This window comes from Nyctereutes procyonoides, unplaced genomic scaffold (genome assembly GCF_905146905.1).
Source record: "Nyctereutes procyonoides isolate TBG_1078 unplaced genomic scaffold, NYPRO_anot_genome, whole genome shotgun sequence".
In the NCBI taxonomy this organism is placed as follows: Eukaryota; Metazoa; Chordata; class Mammalia; order Carnivora; family Canidae; genus Nyctereutes; species Nyctereutes procyonoides.
Genome location: NW_026575132.1, coordinates 6,607,205 through 6,627,443, shown reverse-complemented (window position 1 = coordinate 6,627,443; position 20,239 = coordinate 6,607,205). Strand labels below are relative to the sequence as shown.

The 20,239-nt window shown below is 39.7% G+C and overlaps 1 protein-coding gene across 2 annotated transcripts in view; it reads left to right on the top strand.

The window, feature by feature from the left end:
- Nucleotides 1–20,239, top strand: part of ANKRD44 (ankyrin repeat domain 44) — a 317,550-nt gene that overhangs the window by 253,416 nt on the left and 43,895 nt on the right. For both annotated transcript variants that reach the window (XM_055345366.1, XM_055345365.1), the window contains exon 17: nt 16,515–16,586. In XM_055345366.1, coding sequence (XP_055201341.1) covers nt 16,515–16,586 — 72 coding nt within the window. The remainder of the gene's footprint in view (nt 1–16,514; nt 16,587–20,239) is intronic.

Here is a 20,239-nt window from a genome sequence, read left to right as displayed (position 1 = left end):
TATTTAAGTTGCTTACCCTACTTCACGATTGAATGGCTTTGGCTTAAACCTTTCTCAGGATAAAATCTCTGAAGTAGATTTACAGGTCAATGTATACGCACATTTTTAAGGCTTTTGCAAGACGGTTTTTGAACACCATGCATTTTATATCTTGCATTTGACTTTATTTCACTGCAGGTTTCATTAGCCTTCCTTACACATACTCTTCTGCTTTTTAATTGGCAAGGAAATCACCAGGAACTGAGTATACACTGGAGGGAGGAGATAAACAGAGTATTCAAAATCAGCTCCAAAGAAAAGATGGAAACTAAATCTAGCTAAGCTTCCAGTAGCACCCTCCTTAATTCGTAGTATCTCCTTTTAAAGTGGCATAGACCTTGACTTACACAAGTATAGAAAGTTAATGGTTCCTTACTTATGGAATTGAGGGGGAGGCAGAAATTAGATTAGACTCATACATTTCGAGAAACCACTGAGTTTTGGATAATTTTTGTTAGTAACAATTTCAAGCAACACAGCTTTTTCTAATAGCTGCGGAGGAGTATGAGCAGAACCATGAGAAAACAGATAGTCATGGGACACCTAAGTGGCTCAGCGGTTGAGTGTCTGAGTGTCTGAGCGTCTGCCTTCGGCCCAAGGCATAATCCTGGAGTCCTGGGATGGAGTCCCACATTGGGCTCCCGGCATGAGGCCTGATTCTCCCTCTGCCTATGTCTCTGCCTCTCTCTCTCTCTCTGTGTCTCTCATGAATAAATAAATAAAATCTTAAAAAAAAAAAAACAGTCACTACTGTTACTGATGAGCCATCATGGGGAAGCTAGTTTATTTTGGGCTAGGCCAAAGGGCCTGGGGTTCACAGAGGACCAGTGTAGCCTGGAACATCACATTTATTCTAAGACTGAAAGACCTATGGGATCCCTGAGCTCCATCCTGGGCCCCTGGGATCCTCTGAATGGAGTGTATTGATACAGGCTGGGTGGTCTGTAACTTCTGCAGACCCAGCCCCCATTCTGGACTGAGCCAGAGCCAGGTCACAGCACAGTTGACTCAGGAGTGGCTCTGAGGTTGCCTAAATAGCATTTCATTCTCAAGCACAGACAAGTGGAATGTGAAATAGAATTTCTGACGGAGGTGCCAACTTTCCAGGGGCCGTGGCCTACGTCCAACCCTTCACAGACTCAAAGACTCATAATGTCTTCTCAGTCCTCACTGCTGAAAGATAAATAAGTCCATTTTTAAAACTTTCCTCAGAGCACCTCCTTTACATGGTCCCTGTGGATATTTTCTGATTGGGTTTCTAGCTCCCCCCCATCCCTCCTACCTTGTGGAAACCAGTTGTGTAGTCAGAATCTAACCAGAGCCAGCAAGAGAGAGGGTAACCCCACAGACCCACTGACAGCACATTTCTGTTTTTACAGTCTGAACCATATTTGCCTTCTGCTTTCTTAAAAAGTACATTTAAACACTGGTTTAGATCAGCTTGAGGTCTCTTGGGATCCCTGAAGTTTTCCTGCCATGTTTTCAAATAGCCAGTGATAATCTAAACTATTTATAAAGCTTGGGTTTCCAGCTCATGTGTAATATTTATGTGCACCCTCACAATTTTGAATGATAAGATTACTGTTTAGTTAACCCAGCGGCCAGTTGGCTTACCATTAAGTTCGTATTTATTCTTGATTTTGTTATCACAGATTTCACTTTGCAGAGAAAGAGGCTTACACTTGGCCTTCTATTACCTTTGTGGCTTTTAAATCCAATACATGAAGCTGCTTTTTATGTGAGCCTTCCGATACTGTGCAAACACCGTCCAGATTCAGAACATGTCCTATAAACTGCTATAATCTCAAATGCACTAATTTCCTTAGGCCCCACTAAATTTTAGAACATCCCAACTATGTCCTAGCTTAAACAGAGAGTTTTTATTTCACAGATAAGATGGTTGAAACGTTGGCTTGCTCTCTTTCTAGTTCTCTGTCTCAATTCCCACTGTATGCACCTATCTTGTCAGTGGGAGTTAGAGGTAGTTTTCATTCCAAACCATCCATTTGGTTTACCCAAGAAAGTTTTGGCAAATGCAGGTTGATAGGAGGAGACTGGGAGAAGTGCAATGAAACAGTTCTAGACTCTATATACAGGCTTCAGAAATCACTGACCAACTGAGAAAAGAAGTATTTCTGGGATTTTGGACATGACAAGGAATAAAATTAAGTAGTCCAGATAAAGGCTTTATTAATCAAAGCAGTCATTTTAATTTTAATACTTTGTCTAGGAAGAGGACCAAGCCAATACTTAGAACGAATGCAACATTTTTATTTTTCCAATAGAAGCCTATGGCAAGCAGCATGTTGGATGTGTATGTTGATTTTATGCAGGTAATTCAATGTGAAAACTAGCGTGTGGATACATAGACTGTGTAAATGTTGATGATACACATGAGGATATGTTAATTGGAAATAGTTTTAAAAGAGAGTAAGTTGGACAGCCCAGGTGGCTCAACGGTTTAGCGTTGCCTTCAGCCCAGGGCGTGATCCTGGAGTCCCAGGATCGAGTCCCACGTCAGGCTCCCAGCATGGAGCCTGCTTCTCCCTCTGCCTGTGTCTCTGCCTCTCTCTCTCTCTCTCTCTCTCTCTCTCTCTCTCTCTCTCTTTCTCGAGTAAATAAATAAAATCTTTTAAAAAAGAGTAAGTTATAACTAGTCTGCTTTTGTATTGTATATATAAAATTCTATGCTTTGCTATATAACTACAAGCTTTATATGCAGAACTCCTTGCTTTTTATGCTGCTGCTTTTTTGGTAGGCATTCTTAGCTCTAACTGTGTTGCAAAAGAGCCATTCCATTTCTGATTCTGACAAGGTAGGTTGTGGTTGATTTCTGTAGAGCAGTGTTATCTTCCAGGAATATCACAGACCACACGGGCTGACTTCCGAGTCTGTAGAATTGAGTCACAATATGAGCTCTCTGTTTCTCTCTGGCCACCATGTCCCTCCCCTGAGACATTTATGCACTGTAGAGCAGTGCTGCATATCAGCCTCATCCCTTGGACTTGATATGTTTAGGACCAAATTCTAAATTAGAAAGAAAAGTCTAAATATAAGTACCAGTTTTGAATGACTTGCATATTGCTTTTCTCTCCACTTTTTCGCATTGTCTTCTTAACAAAGGAGAATCACTAAAGCTGGAGGAACACTTAGTGGAGCTAGATTCCAATATTCCAATAGATGTCTCCCGTGGTTGCTGTGCACCTGAGATGAGTACTCGCCATTCCTTAGGAAATGACAAGGAAAATCACAAACATACTGGAAATTGTTGGGCACCTGGGTGGCTCAGTCAGTTAAGCGTCTGCCTTTGGATCCGGCCATAATCGCAGGGTCCTGGGATCGAGTCCTACGTTGAGCTCCCTGCTCAGCGGGGAATCTGCTTCTTCCTCTCCCTCTGCTCCTCCCCCTGCTCATGCTCTCTTTCTCAAATAAATAAATAAAATATTTTTTAAAAAAACAAATTAAAAAAATAAAATAAAAAAACAAATTGTTGAAGTTAGAGACCTAAGAAGACTTACATACTTGAAGAAAAGAAACCACAAAATAACCTCTCCTTGTATCCTATATTCATCCCCGCTGGGTTTTCTTTGTGAAATATCAGGGGAGAGTTTCAGCCTAACAGTTGATTGGAAGGCGTTGTTTTTATAGGTAAATAACATGGGTTTTGATTTAGACCTGGGTTTAGTTCCATGATCTATCCTATACAGGCTGTGTGAACTTGAGGTCATAATGGATTATTTGAGGATAGATTGAGGTGATCCATGTAAGGCCCTTAATAGAATGCTTGGCTCATAGTAAATACTTCATAACTTTTGACTGTTCTCCATGAAAATCTCTATCATCGTTTATCACCACCACCACCTTCATATCCTGGTAATATGCTGCCACCACCACAACCACCACCACCATCATCATCTCACTGTCCTTATTGTTTTTCTACCTTTGTCCATTCCTCAACTCCCGTTGCAGACTTTCTTCTTCTTTCAAACCTTGAGGTTCTTGAGGCTTATGTCCTATGCTCTTTGCCTTTCTCTCATTACACATTCTCCTTGGGCAGTTTCGGGTGGGAGGGTAGGCTCATGTATCAGCCACTGCTGGTGACTCCCAGATCCATGACTCTAGCCCAGATCTCACTTCTAAGCTTTGACCATTATATCCATCTGTCCACCAGTCATCTCCTCTTGAATGTCCCAGCAGCTCTTCAAACCAAACCTCGACCTTTCTCTCCCCGGATCTTACATATTCTCTTTGTTTCTTAGGGAAAGCATCATAATTCACCCTGTTATGAAAGCTAGAAAACTAGTTAGGGGTCACCCTTGATTCTACTCTTTCCCTGTCCTCCAATGTTCAATGAATGGTGTCCACTATACTTTCTAAACTATGAGTTTCGGGATCCCTGGGTGGCGCAGCGGTTTAGCACCTGCCTTTGGCCCAGGGCATGATCCTGGAGACCCGGGATCGAATCCCACGTCGGGCTCCCGGTGCATGGAGCCTGCTTCTCCCTCTGCCTGTGTCTCTGCCTCTCTCTCTCTCTCTCTCTCTCTCTCTGTGACTATCATAAATAAATAAAAAATTAAAAAAAAGACTTAAACTATGAGTTTCATGTGTGAAGGGACCATTTTGAAACTGAGAATTTCGGTGCCTAGCACAGTGCTGAAAAAATAATTATGGAATGAATGCATAAAGGAGTGAATGTGAAACACTTGAATACGCCCACTTCCTTTCATTTCCACCGCCTCTTCTGCAGTTTGGGCCACCATCAGGTCTCACCAGCTTAATAATTCATAAATTGGAAATTCCAGAGTTGAGATATCCTAATGCTCTCCCTGCTTCTGGTTGGAATACCCACCCCAACACCACAGGCAGTTCATTTTCCACACTGTGACCAGAGAGATTGTTATGATACCCAAGAATTTTATCATGATCATGCCTCTTCTCTGCTTAAAGCACTTTAATGACTCTAAATGATCATCCTAATTTAATGTCCTGATTTACAGCTATTGTCCTGGTACAGTCATCACTCTAAAAAAATGTCCTGGACTGGACAGTAATGATATAATCACTCTATACCACATCTATTCTCAGCCTCTCATTCTGCTCCTCATCCTTTCCTCCCCCCTCCATACTACTATAGCTTTATTGAACCGAAAAACTTTCAAATTTATTGTAGTCACTGCTCTCATATGCTCTTCCTTCTGCCTAGAAAGTCCTCTCTCTGTGCCTGGCTGACTCTTACCATCCAGATCTCAGGCTAGACCTTTCTTGACAGAGGAGTCTTCTCTGACCCTCCAGGTCATGTCAGGTATCTCTTTATGCTTCTATAGCATCTTGCATCCTAGCACCCATTGTTTTCATTACCTGTTAATTTCTGTGGGTTCCCCATTAGCCTCCCTGCTCACTCAGGTCAGCAGCAACATCTGTTTGCTGCACAGTTGAATCCTGGTGCCTACACCGGAGTCCTGCAGAGATAACTCTCTGAAAATATTTGGTAAATGATAGAAGTAAAATATCATATGCTGTTAGAACAATCAAAGTATGTGTGTGGAAAAATCTCATTTCATAATAAATCTTCTGGGAACATGACTAATTTGTGGCTATAAACAGTATTTTGCCTTCTTGTCTCTGTTCATCATGTTTGTGGTAATGGTGGAAATGATTCCGTGTTCCTTTGATTAAAAGTTCATTCTAGGACAGGATTTGGCATCAGTACACACTATCAATTCCAGGAAGTCTTGCAGGTGATAATGTTGCAAAACAAAGCAAAAAACAGCTGCTTTCTAGCCTTTTCAAACAGTTAGGGCTACTTGTATTTCAACTATGCACTGAAGATTGGTTTTAAAGTTATTTGCTTTGAGGTTAAAATTAAATTTAGTGTCATTAGTCTAAGTTATCCTAGATTGTTTAAGTTCCAAATTCTATTCTCATACTAATAAAAACATACATAAATAAATGCCTTATACTTTTGATATAATTATTTGCATTGTATTCTTTCCAAACTTAAAATCATGTGCCCTTAGATGATAATTTTACACTGCTATTTGATCTACCAGTGAGTCGGAACATTTTGTTGTACATGCATTGACTAGAAAGGAGTTCTGGACCTATCTGGGGGAGGAGGGGGGATCCGTGGACATCATTCTGCTGAATGAAAAGGAAGGTTAATAGCTTTGTCCCCAAGTAGAAATAGCTTTAGTGTTTTTCTGATTGCAAAAACAATATATAATTACTGCAAAAAAATCAGGAAAGAGAAAGAAGAAAATAAAAATCATCCATAATCCTATTCCTAGGTTATTGTACTAAGCATTTTAAGGTAGGTATTTCTAGGCTTTTTTTTTTTCTGCATCTATCATTTCCTTAATACAGATTTTTAAAACATGGAAATGGTTCTATTCCACACATGTCTTTAAAATGACCTTTTCCACTTAACAGGTTGGGAGTTTCAGCAAGAAACAGGGTTAAAGTAGATTTTAGGAAGTTTTGCTTTCTGGTGCATTGAGTAGTATATTTCCCCCTTTGCCTCCCGCATTAAGAAAACTGCTATGATAAATAAACTCCATTACTCTTTGAATCAGTCGGGTTTCATTTGAAGGAAACAGAAACAATGCTAGCTGTTTTAAGGAGAAAAAGATTTGATTTTTAAAAATAGGTGTTTCCAAGACTGTTGGGCTGCTTAGAAGAGGAGACTCTAGGGTGACCCTCCAGAAATAAGCCTGAACTATGAACTCGACTAGCCAGGATGACAGGGAATCAGAAAGTAGACACCAGAACGGATATTCCACGGACCCATCGCCCTGTCTGGCATACAGGGACACACTTGTCAATGCCACTACTATTGGCCCTAGAGCCCCACTGCACCTGCTTGATCCGTACTGCCAAAAAGTGGGTGCCCTGTATCCCCTTGTCTGGCTACTCCACCCTCAGTAAGCCAGGAGCCCATATGCAGGTAGCTGAGAGTCTTCACAACTGTGCTCATCACCAGAAATCAGAGATGTCTTCAGGTCTTTCTGTCTTCAGTATCTCAGGTTAGTGCATCCAATAGACAGACTTAAATTACATCTGGAACCCTGGTTCAAGGGAGTCTAGGAAACCTAGTTTAAAACCATCTAGACTTCGTAGCCCAAACCCACCGGTGAGGAGGCGGGAGTGGATGTTGAGTACCGCCGTGTTCACCACACACCACTGCTTTGGGTGTTGGATTTTTGTTCCTTTTGGGGAACATCACTATACAAAGACTTAAAGGCAACATGAAGAGGGATAATTTATCTCAATGGGTGATTACACCACTCTTATTTATTTACTGAGATACTTTATTTAAACTTTTTAAAATTTAAATTCAATTAGCCAACATACAGTAAGTACATCATTAGTTTCAGAGGTAGAGTTCAGTTAATCATCAGTTGCATGTAACACCCAGTGCTCATCACATCACATGCCCTCCTTAATGCCTGTCACCCAGGTACCCCACCCCTACCCTCCAGCAACCCTCTGTTTGTTTCCTAGAGTTAAGAGTCTCTCATGGTTTGTTTCCCTCTCTGATTTCTTCCCATTCAGTTTTCCCTCCCTTCCCCTATGATCTTCTGCTCTGTTTCATCTATTCCATATAAGAGTGAAACCATATGATAATTATCTTTCTCTGATTGACTTTTAAGAGTTTAATTCCAGTGTAGTTAACATACAGTGTTACATTAATTTCAGATGTACAATACAGTGACTCAACAATTCTATACATTACTCAGTGTTCATCAAGATAAGTGTACTCTAAATCCTCCTCACCTATTTCACCCATCCCCTCACCTCCCCTCTAGCCATCAGGTTTTTTTTTTTTTTTCTGTATTTAAGAGTCTGTTTTTTGGTTTGTCTCTTTTTTTCTTTCTTCCTTTGTTTTGTTTCTTAAATTCCACATGTGGGTATCATATGGTATTTGTCTTTCTCTAACTTATTTCACTTAGCATTGTAGTCTCTAGGTCCATCCATGTTGTTGCAAATGCCAAGATTTCATTCTTTTTATGGCTGAATAATATTCCATTGTGTGTGCATGTATATGCACCACATTTTCTTTATCCATTCATCTATCGATGGACACTTGGGCTGCTTCCATATCTTGGCTTTATAAATAATGCTTCCATGAACATAGGAGTGCATATACCTTTCAAATTAGTGTTTTCATATTCTTTGGGTAAATATCCAGTAGTGGAATTACTGGATTATATTATAATTCTGTTTTTTAATTTTTTGAGCAGCCCCCATACTGTCTTCCACAGTGGCTACATCAATTTGCATTCCCACCAAGAGTACACAGGGGATCGTCTTTCTCCATGTCCTTGTCAACATTTGTTTTTTCTTGTTTCAATTTTAGCCATTCTGACAGATGTGAAGTGATATCTCATTGTGGTTTTGATTTGCATTTCACTGATGATGGGTAATGTTGAGCATCATTTTATGTGTTGGCCATCTGGATGTCTTCTTTGGAGAAATGTCTGTTCATGCCTTCTGCCTATTTTTTAATTGGATTATTATTTTTTTTGGTGGTGAGTTGTGTAAATTCTTTACATATTCTGGATACTTTTTATCAGGTATGTCATTTGCAAATATTTCCCCCCATTCATTATGTTGTCTTTTTATTTTATTGTTTCCTTTGCTTACAGAAGCTGTTTGTTTTAATACTGTCCCAATAGTTTATTTTTGTTTTTGTTTCTCTTGCCTCAGGAGACATATCTAGAAAAATGTTGCTGTGGCTGATGTCAGAGCAATTGCTGTCCATGCTGTCTTCTAGGATTTTTATGGTTTCAGGTCTCACATTTAGGTCCTTGATCCATTTTGAGTTTATTTTAGTGCATGGTGTAAGAAAGTGGTCCAGTTTCACTCTTTTGCATGTACCTGTCCAGTTTTTGCAACACCATTCATTGACAACGTTATATATATATATATATATATATATATATATATATATATATATATGATATATGTATATGAGAGTGGACATCCTTGTTTTGTTCCTGAGCTTAAAAGAAAAGCTCTCAGCTTTTCCACCATTGAGTATGATGTTAGCCATGGGTTTTTCACATGTGGCCTTTATTATCTTGAGGTATGTTCCCTCTAAACCTGCTTTGTTGAGGATTTTTATCATGAATGGATGTTGTGCTTTGTCAAATGCTTTCTTTTTGCATTTACTGAAATGATTACATTGATTTATCCTTTCTCTTGTTGATGTGATGTATCCTGTTGATTGATTGCCGAATATTGAATCACACTTGCATTCCAGGAATAAATCCCACTTGACTGTGGTGAATGATTTTTTTAATGTATTATTGGACTTGTTTTGCAATGTTTTGTTGAGGATTTTTGCATCATGTTCATCAAAGATATTGGCCTATAGGTCTCTTTTTTTGGAGTGTCTTTATCTGGTTTTAATATCAGGGTAATGCTGGTCCCATAGAGTGAATTTGGAAGCTCTCCTTTCTCTTCTATTTTTTATAATAATTTGAGAAGAATAGGTATTAACTCTTCTTTAAATGTTAACAGAATTTTCCTGTGAAGCTGTCTGGTCCTGGACTTGCGTTTGTTGGGAGTTTTTTGATTACTGGTTCATTTTCAATGCTGCTAATTGGTTTGTTCAAATTTTCTATTTTATCCTGGTTTGATTTTAGGAGGTTATATGTTTCTAGGAATGTATCCATTTCTTTTAGGTTGTCTAGTTTGTTGGCATGTAATTTTTTATTCTCTATAATATGCTCTTATAGTTCTTTGTATCTGTAGTATAGTTATTGCTTCTCTTTCATTCCTGATTTTGTTTGAGTCTTTTTTCTTTCTCTTTCTTCTTCTTCTTCCTCCTCCTCCTTCTTCTTCTATAAGTCTGGTTAAAGGTTTATCCATTTTGTTGATCTTTTCAAAGAACCAGCTCCTTGTTTCATTGATCTGTTTTATTGTGTTTTTCAGTTTCCATTTCATTTATTTCTACTCTAATATATTCCTTCTGTCTACCAATTTGGGGTTTGGTTTATTCTTCTTTTTCCTAGCTCCTTTAGGTTTAAGATTCGGTTGTTTATTTGAGATTTTTCTCACTTCCTGGGGGTAGGCCTGTATTGCTCTAAGCATCCCAAAGATTTTGGGCCATTGTATTTTCATTTTCATTTACTTCTATGTATTTTTTTATTTCCTCTTTGATTTCTTGGTTGACCCATTCACTGTCTAGTGAATTAATTCACTGTCTATTAAAATTAATGTATTTGTGTTCTTTCCAGAATTTTTTTCTTGTGGTTGATTTCTGTGGTCAGAAAAGATGCATGGTATGACTTCAGTGTTTTTGAATTTGATGAGACTTGTTTTGTGGCCTAATATCTGTTCTGTTCTGGAGAATGTACTTGAAAAGAATGTGTATTCTGCTGTTTTGGGATGGAATGTTCTGAATATATCTGTTAGATCTATCTAGTCCAATGTATCCTTCAGAGCCACTGTTTCCTTGATGATTTTCTGTCGGATAATCTATGCATTAATGTGAGTAGAGTAGTAATGTTACCCACTATTATTATATCATTGTCAATTACTTCCTTTATGTTTGTTATTTGCTGCTTTATGTATATGGGTGCTCCCATATTGGGTGTATAAAATATTTATAGTTGTTATATTTTCCTGTTGGATTATTCCCTTTATGATTATATAGTTTCTTTCTTTGTCTCTTGTTACAGTCTTTGTTTTATTTTATTTTTTTATTTTTATTTTTTTACAGTCTTTGTTTTAAAGTCTATTTTGTCTGATGTAAATATTACTACCCTGGTTTTCTTTTCACTTAAATTTGCATAATAAATGCCTTTCTATATGTATACTTTCAATCTGCATGTGTCTTTAAATCTGAAATGAGTCTTTTAGACAGCGTATAGATGGATCTTGCTTTTTTATCCATTCTGTCACCCCATGTCTTTTGATAGGAACAGTTAGTCCATTTGCATCCAAAGTATTTCTTTAAGATTTTATTTATTTATTCATTTATTCATTTGTTTAAAAGAGAGTTATTTATTTAGAAGAGAAAGCATGAGTAGAGGGAAGGGTAGCAGGAGAGGAAGAAGCAGACTGCCCACTGGGTGGGAAGCCTAGTGTGGGACTCAGTGCCAGGACTCTGGGATCATGAACTGAGCCAAAGGCAGATACTTAACTGACTGAGCCACCCAGGTGCCCCTCAAAGTAGTTATTGGTAGGTAGGTAGGTAGGTACTTATTGCCATTTTGTTATTTGTTTTATGGTTGTTTTTGTAGTTCTTCTCTGCTCCTTTCCTCTTTTGCTTTTTTTTCTTTCATGGTTTGCTGGATTTCTTTAGTGATATACTTGGATTCCTTTCTCTTTATTTTCTTGCATATATATTACTGGCTTTTAATTTTTAGTTACCAATAGGTTTATATATAACATCTTCTTCATATAGCAGTGTATATTTAATTGATGATTGCTTAAGTTTGAACCCATTCTTTACTTCTCTTCCCACCCCTATGTTTTAGGTATATGGTATCATACCTTACTTACATCCTTTTATTTTGTGAATCCCTTGACTGATTTATATAGATATAGCTAATTTAATGCTTTTGTGCTTTGTAGTTTTCTTCTACTTATGGTCTTTCCTTTCCAATTTGAAGTCCCCTTTAGGGGTGCCTGGGTGACTTAGTTGGTTAAGCGTCTGGCTCTTGAGTTAGGCTCAGGTTGTGATCTCAGGGTTGTGTGATTGAGCCCTGAGCTGAGCTCAGTACTGAGTGTGAAGTCTGCTTGGGATTCTCTCTTTCCCTCTCCCCTTGCCTCTCCTCACTGTTTGTGCACAATGTGTGCACTCTATCTCAAAAAAAAAAAAAAGCCCTTTTAACATTTGTTTTAGATCTGGTTTAGGGGTGATGAATTCCTTTAACTTTTGTTTGTCTAGGAAACTCTTTATCTCTCCTTCTATTCTGAATGATAGCCTTGCTGGATAGAGTGTTCTTGGTTGCAGGGTTTTTTTCTTTGAGCACTTTGAATATATATCATGCCATTCCCTTCTGGTCTGCAAAGTGTCTACTGGAAAGTCCACTGATAGCTTAATAGGGCTTACCTTTTATGTAACTGTTTTCTTTTCTATTATAGCTTTTAAAATTCTCTTTATCACTACTTTTTACCATTTTAATCACTACATGTCTTGCTGTAGACCTCCTTGGGTAGATTTTTGTTGGGGATCTTTGTGGCTCTTAGATCTGGATTTCTGTTTCTTTCTGTAGATTCAGGAAGTTTTCAGATATTATTTCTTCAAATAAATTTTCTGCCTTCTTTCCTGTCTCTTCTCTTTATGGGATCCCTATAATGTAAATGCTATCACACTTGATGGTGTCACTGAGTTTCCTAAGTCTGTTTTCATTTATTATTATTTTTTTTCTCTCTACTGTTCAGTTTGATTGCTTTCCATTACTCTGTCCTCCAGATCACTGACCATTCTTCTGCATCCTCTAGTCTACTATTTATTTCATCTAGTAAATTTTAAATTTCAGTTCTTGAGTTCATCTCTGGTTGGTTCTTATGTTTTCTAACTCTTTGTTGAGGGTCTCACTGAGATCCTCCACTCTTTTCTCAAGTCTAGTAAATACCTTTATGACCATTACTTTAAATTCTCTATCAAGTATATTACTTATCTCCATTTTTTTTTAGCTTTCTTGATGTTTTTCTGCCCTATTCTTTAATTTGGGACATATTCCCCTGTCTCCTCATTTTTGTCTAACTTTCTGTGTGTGTTTATATATGTTAGGAAAGTCCACTACATCTCCTGTTCTTGAAAATAGTGGCCTTATGAAGAAGTGGTCCAATGGTACCCTGCAGGGCAAAGTCCCCTGTTTACCAGAACCTAGCATCTTGGGGTATCTCCTATGTGTGTTGTGTGCACCCCACTTTTGTGGTTGGGCTGCTTTTGCCTTCAGTCCAGTCATCACTGATAGCTCTTGTTGCCTGTTTTGGGCAGGGTTTGGTCTCTGTGTTACTAGTGGGCCAACTGAGGCTGCCTTCGACTTAAGTTGAGTTAGACTAGGCATTTGCCAGAGATACAGTAGCACCAAACTTGAGTGCATTTTCCCTGTGTGGTCTTCTGAGAAGGTTTTGTGTTTTTTTGTTTGTTTTGTTTTGTTTTGTTTTGTTTTTGATGAGAGGGGCCTGCCGTCAGACCTGATGTCTGCTTCCAGCTCACCGCTGGGGCCACAGTCAGACTGGTGTGTGTAGTTATCCTCCCCTCTCCCCAGGGAAGGAGTCACTTTGGAGCATTGCTGGCTCCTGTCAGGGGTACTTGCACACTGCCAGGCCTGTGGCACCTCTTTGAATAGGCTCCAGCCAAGGACATATTGCAGGGGGACAGGTCTGTAGAAGAACACCAGGGCAGGGCCACTGTTAACAAGTTAGGTGGAAAATGTTGGCACAGTGTTGGACAGTGTGTCTAGGCTGGGGGCAGGGGTGGGAAATGGTATCTGCCAACTCTTTGATTCTTGGAGAAGTCTCCTAAAAATCCCTGCCCCTCTGGCACACACTCTGAGATTAGTAAATAAATCTTCGCCTATACCCCAGGCATTTTTCTTTTCTTTTTTTAAAATTTTATTTATTTGTTCATGAGAGACAGAGAGAGAGGGGGGCAGAGACACAGGCAGAGGGAGAAGCAGGCTCCATGCAGGGACCCCACCGTGGGACTCGATCCCGGGACTCCAGGATCCGGCCCTGGGCCGAAGGCAGCACTAAACCATTGAGCCACCTGGGCTGCCCTACCTCAGGTGTTTTTCAAACTGCTGCTTCTATGCCTTATCTCTACTAGGCTGTTTGTGCTATCTCTTTAAAGGCAGAACTCAGTTTCTTCTCACCCTCCTGGCTCTCCCAGAGTTGAGCTCACTGATTTTTCACGTTCCAGGTGTTAAGCCCTACTGATTCTAAGAACTCACAAAATTAGGCCCCTCTGATTTTCAAAGCCAAATGTTACAGGGATTTGTCTTCCCTGTGTGGGTTCCTGTGCCTGGGGTGCGTGGTGTAATGGTCTGTTTCTCTCCCTCCTCTGTGCCCCCATTGTTCCTCCCTCCCTCCTACAGTCCTGCGGGTCCATTTAGCTCCCAACTACATTTCTACCTTTTGTACCCACTTTGATGTGCCCTCCTCTCTATGCATAGCTGTGGAGAGTCTGTGCTGCCAATCTTTGGATTGTTTTCTGGGTTATTTATGCTGATGTTGGTGTTATCTAGCTGTATTTGTAGGATGAGGTGAGCTTAGAAACTTCCTACTCCACTTTTTCCCCAGAAATCCTTGTCTCACTTCAGTTTATTTAACCCATCTCTGTTGCTATTTATTTTTCTATTTTTTTCATATAAACAATGTTCTGATAAACTGCTCTTCACAGAGTCACTAATAGCCTCGTGTTGCCAAACCCAGTGATCAATTCTCAGGGCTCATTTTACTTGACCTATCAGGACTTATGACATGGTTACTCATGATCTCATTCGAACATTTTCTTCACTTGGTTTCCAGACCTCACACTTCCTGGTGTTCCTTCTAATTCATCTGCTCAGTCTGTCTTCCTGCTGGCTCCCCCTCATCTCTCCAACTTTCTGCTCATCTCTCATCTCTGTTTACTTTACTCTCTTGTTCATCTTATCCAGTCTTGTGGCTTTAAATACCTGTACCCAACAGCTGCTTGGTTAACAGGCACTTTTGGACACTTCAAAAACATCTCAAACTTAACATTTCCAAAACCAACTTTCATTCTTTCCCACTAGGTATATTTCACCTTTGGTCTTTTCCATCTCAGTTCATCAAACTGCCACCCTTCCATTTGTATAGGACAAAATCCTAGGAGTCATCCTTGACTTCTCTCTTTCTCTTAGATTCATGTTCAATCAGTCCATCAGAAATCCTGTTGATTCTACCTCCAAAAATATCTACAGTCCAACTACCTCTCTTCATCCCCACTACTCTCTGCTGGTTTAAGCCACTGTTGTTTCTCTCTAGAACTATTGCCCCAGGTTCTCTCTGTGCCCTCCCTAGAGTCTAAAAGTTGGAACATGTCATTCTATGCTTAAAACACTCCAGTGAAATTCCATCTCAGGATGAAAAGTCAAAAATCTTATAATAACCCAGAAGCCTCTTGATGACACTCCTACCCCCACTACCACCATCTCTTTGATTTCCTTTCCTGTCATTCTTGTCCTTGCTCACTCTGTTCCAGCATCCTGGTTGTCCTTAAGGACACCTATTCCAGAGGGACTTGGCGGATGCTGGCCCTTCTGCTTGGAATGCTCTTCCCCCAGATGTCTATAAGGCTCTCTCATTACCTTCAAGATTTTTCTCAGCCAGTAAGACCTTCCCCGATCACCCTATTTAAGTTGCAAACTGACTTCCTCTCTGGCCCTCTGAACCCTCCTTCTTGGTTTTACTTTTCTCCATAGCACATACCATTTTCTAACTAACTGCTTAATTTCTTTCTTTTATTGCCTACCTTCTTCCCAAGAAAATGGATATTTTAATATTTTATTTATTATTGAACCTTCAATGTCTAGGCACATTGGTAATCATTCATCAAATACTCATTGAAGAATTATCTTTGTACATGCATCATCATACACTTGTCTAATTATTTATTATGAATTGATTCCTAGGGTCACAGGTGTGCACAGATTATCCAGAAAGGCTTTAACAATTTGTTCCCACCAAGAGTCAATGAGAATGTCTTTTTCCTGATACCCTCACCAACATCATATCCTGGTCACACTATCCTTTCTGTTCCTTCAAGTCACCATATTCGTAGCCCCTTGATGCATTTGCACTCCCTTCTTCATGACCTCCTCCTCCAGGATACTCTCTTGCCGTACTTTTACTTGGTTTAATTCTTCTTATTTAGGTCTTACTTTAATTTTCCTTCCTTGGGGAGGACTGCCCTGATCATCAGCTGTTAGGTAACTTCCTAGTCATCTCATATCACATCACCCTATTTTATTTTCATTATAACATATGTCATTAGCAGATATTTTCTTATTTCTATATTTATTTGTTTGTCTATGATTTCCCTCCCTAGAATGTCAGCTCCATGAGAATAGGAGCCTTGTATGTCTTTTTCAACACTATCTCAAGTAAATGCACATTTGATAATGGAATAAATATTGGGTATTATAATTTTGCATTATTACTGGGTGAAAAGTGGATTAAGCATGAATTATTTTCCTGGATTGGTGAAGCCAAGCATCTTTCAAGTATGAAAGCCTTTTTTTCATCAGCAAATGCTGAGATGATATAGAAGTTGAAATATTCAGCTAGAGTATCTGGTTTCAGACAGGCTAAGTCCAAGTTCTTATTTGTTTCAGATATGCCGTACCAGGTTTCTTATATTGCCAAGTTGCATTATTTTTTACATTTCTGAAGCCTCTTTTGCATTTATGTCAACATCAGTTGTCATAAAGGAGGATTCCCTCTGCAAATTTTACTCATGTACTATTTTTTCCTTTTTGTCTTCACAGCTTTTAGAAAGAACCAACAATGGTTTTGAAGACTCTGACTCCGGTGCTACCAAGAGTCCGCTCCACTTAGCTGTAAGTGAGGTGCTGTGGGTGGCTTCCCCGATTACAAAAAGAACCTAAGTGTTCCTGGAATTGGGCTGCTCTTAGAATGAAAGCATAGTAGCACACTAATACTAATAATGATAACAGGACATGGATAAAGGCACAAGTTACAGAAAGACTGACTCAAATTCCAACCCTAACTTCCCCACTACTTACCTCAGCGAGGCCTCAGTTTCCCCACCTGTAAAATGGGGGCAAAGGAAGAGATAATTTTCTTAATGCCTTTACCATAGTGTGCTTAATAAATGATTATTATACACTTTAACGATCTTTAAAATTATTACCATCCAGTAGTTAAATTTTTAAAAATTGAAGAAATTTGAAGAAAACATTTTGGTTTTAAATATTTGATTATAGCCAACAATACAGGAGTATACAACCTACCAAAAAAGTAAATCAAATACCACAATTAAAAATTTGTCAGATATTTAAACACAAACTTGTGAGAGAAAGATGAGCACATGCATAATTGCAACTCTGCTTTTTCTCCGCACACTTGAAATCAGGATCTTGGAGAAGGTATGAGGCTCTGATTCTTGTACTGGCTGAGATCTTGGAGCAGGGAGGAAGACTTATTCTGTCACCACTGAAGCTTCCTCTCCATATCCCCCATTGAAGGGAAGTGCAACAGCACAGGGTGAGGATCCCCAAACTCTCCAAGGGGGTGACCGAGCCAGAAAATTCACCCACCACTCTACCTCATGCCTCATGCCACTTGGCTCTGGCAACTGGTGATCAACAGCTCTTCCCAGGAGCCTCTTGGACCAGCAGCCATACCCAGCAATAGCAGCTCACATGTAGAAGGCGCTGCTGTAATGTGAGGCCTCAGTCTACAGCCATGGTGTTGGTGTTTGGATGTACCTCGTGGCTGAATACTAAGAAGAGTTAAAGGGGCTGAGTCTCTAAGTGTAACTGTTAGGACGTTCACTTAGTATAGCACTTCCTCAGTGTCATTCTGATGAAAAAATGAGATGGGGATTTTGTAGAACAGAGGGGAGTGTTCTGTTGATGGCACACAAGGTGAGGGTATGAACCATCTCATAAGGACTGGGATGAACTGATCACAGTGCATGCAGCCCCTGCTTCATTGCTAGTCTCCCCCCATACTCGCCATCACATCTGCTGATCCTTCTCACCACAATCTGCCACAGCCGCCAACACATCACTACACACCCACTGACACACACATATTTTGAGTCTAGTGAAATTAGGCTTAAATGTGCATCAGTCTCTGTTCTGGAGATGGATTTAGAGTGGGAAAGGTAGATGGATAGTGGGAATTTGCATGCATAAAACTTCATGCCACTTGGCTCTTATTACAGGTTGCTCTAAAGGTTGCTCCCTAGAATCTCTGCCCAACCATCTACTGCACCAAGGCTGTGCATTCGCACAGCGTTAGCTGCCCCTAGGGAGGACTATTTGGGGTTATCTCAGCTAGAATTCTCATGCCCTTTGTAAGTGGGGTTGGTTGCGTTGCCACATCTGCTAGTAACCTGAGAAGAGACTTCCTTTGCTTCCCCAAGTTCTGTCATCTTTCATTCTTTTTTTCACCCCAAATTATTGTTGAGTGCTTACTGTGTGCCAGTTGCTCTGTTAAGATCTGTGGGTTTGTGGTCATGTAAAGACAGGGTAGTATGTCATCATTGGAGAGAACTGGGCATTGGCAGTTCTGCAGGCACCTAGGAAGTACACCCAGAAAGGAGGTCCCAGTCACCAGTCCTCCCATTAACAACTCATCTAGTCATGGTTTTCCCACTCGTAAATTAAAAAGAGTGAGTTAAAGACCCCCAAGCCCTTCCTAACTTATAAATTTATTTAATTGGCTTTTTTTTTGTCTAATGTTAGCCAAATACCTAACCTCTTGTGTCTCAGTTTCCTCACCCATAATATGAGAATAACAGTACCTCTATCACAGGGCCATTGTGGGGTTGACATGAGTTCATGCACATTGAGTGGTTAGAACCATGGCTGGCACATATGTGCAATCAGCTTCATCCTCACTACTGCTAACGTATCTTTCTTTCATCTGACCTATGCTAACTGGGTGTGTGCTAAGCACATGTTCCGGCAGCAGGAGAGGTGGCAGTGAACAAAACTTCTGTCCTTGTGGACAGAACAGCTTCTGTCCTTGTGGAGTTTCTAGTCTAGGAGAGAAATAGGCAAGTAAAAATATAACATGACAAATGGCAAGAAATGCTGCACATGCTCCAAATGGGCTCAGCAAGACAACACTGAGGTGCCAGATGAGTCTCTACTTTACAAAGCCTAGAATCTCATGTTTGAACAAAGACCTTAAGAGCTGGCTATGTTGATAGCTGACAGAAGAGTGTGCTGGGAAGAAGTGCAGAGTTCCTGGGGTAAGGGCGTGCTCATCATGGTCCCCGAATAGCAGAGTAGGGAAGGGAGAATGGTAGGGGGCAAGGTCTGACATGTGGACGACACAGGGAGTCAGGGCAGGGCCTTGTACTCCATTGTAAGAACTTCAACTTTTACTCTGAGCAAATCAGAAAACCATTAGGAGGAATTTGAAGAGACAGATGATATGATGTGGCTTATTTGAAAAGGATCACTTTAGCTTCTGTGTGGAGTTTGCATTGCAAGGGAACAATAAGAGAAGCAAGACAACCAGGAAGTGATGACGATGGTGATGACAATAACTTTGACCAGGGTGATAGCAGTGGATTAATTCTAAAACTATGTTATTCTTGCACTCTAAATGATAACACCTTTTTAAAAATTATTATTTGCTTCAATAACCCTATAAATATGCCCATCCTTCTCTCCAGGGGCCTCGGTGGCAATTAACCTGATAAAAACCCAAGGCACATTATTTCTTCTATGAATGCATTCTAGCAATGAAATAGACACAGATGCCCCCAAACCTTGACTGCCACAAAAAACCTGACCTGCCTTGAGTTACTATTTCCTGGCTGAATGATTCAAGTCTCTAGGGTTATCAACCCAGTGAATTTCATAAACATTTCATCCACTTGAAAAAATTAAATCAAGGAACAAGCCTATGCAAATGAAAGGCTCCAGCTGTCAAGATTTCCAGATGGACCCATTGTTTTGTGGATTCTATTGCAATCCCAAATTTTTTCTCCTGATTGCCCTAAGTCCCTATCTAAAAAGTTCAAAGAAATTAATTGTGTTTAAGACATACTTAAATTACCTAATGAAATCTTTTTAATAAAGATTTTTCAAAAATCAAATTTAAAATGTATGATTGCTACCGCTAGTGAAGGTTTTAACTGGGTTGTCTTTTGAAAGCCAAACTACTTCGTGCTTTTTGAACAAGCATATTTGTTCTTTTGTGTGATTGCCTCCTCATTTAGGAGGTAACTTATTTCAGAAATCATTGGTGAAACTATCTACTAAATACCTGGTTTGGGAAGGAAATAGAGAAATAGGGCAATTTTCCTCACGTACTGCTGACATGAGAAAAGTCTCCTTTCCTGCCTACCTGTGCCTCCTTCAAAGAGTTTAAAGCTTTATTGTATACTTTTTTGTATACTCCAAGAACCCTATACCTGCTCAAAGGCAGAATCATGCATTTAACCCTAAAATAGAATTCCATATCACATGGTCATTTGTTTCTAGAGTTAAGCTCTAAAGTGTGGAAA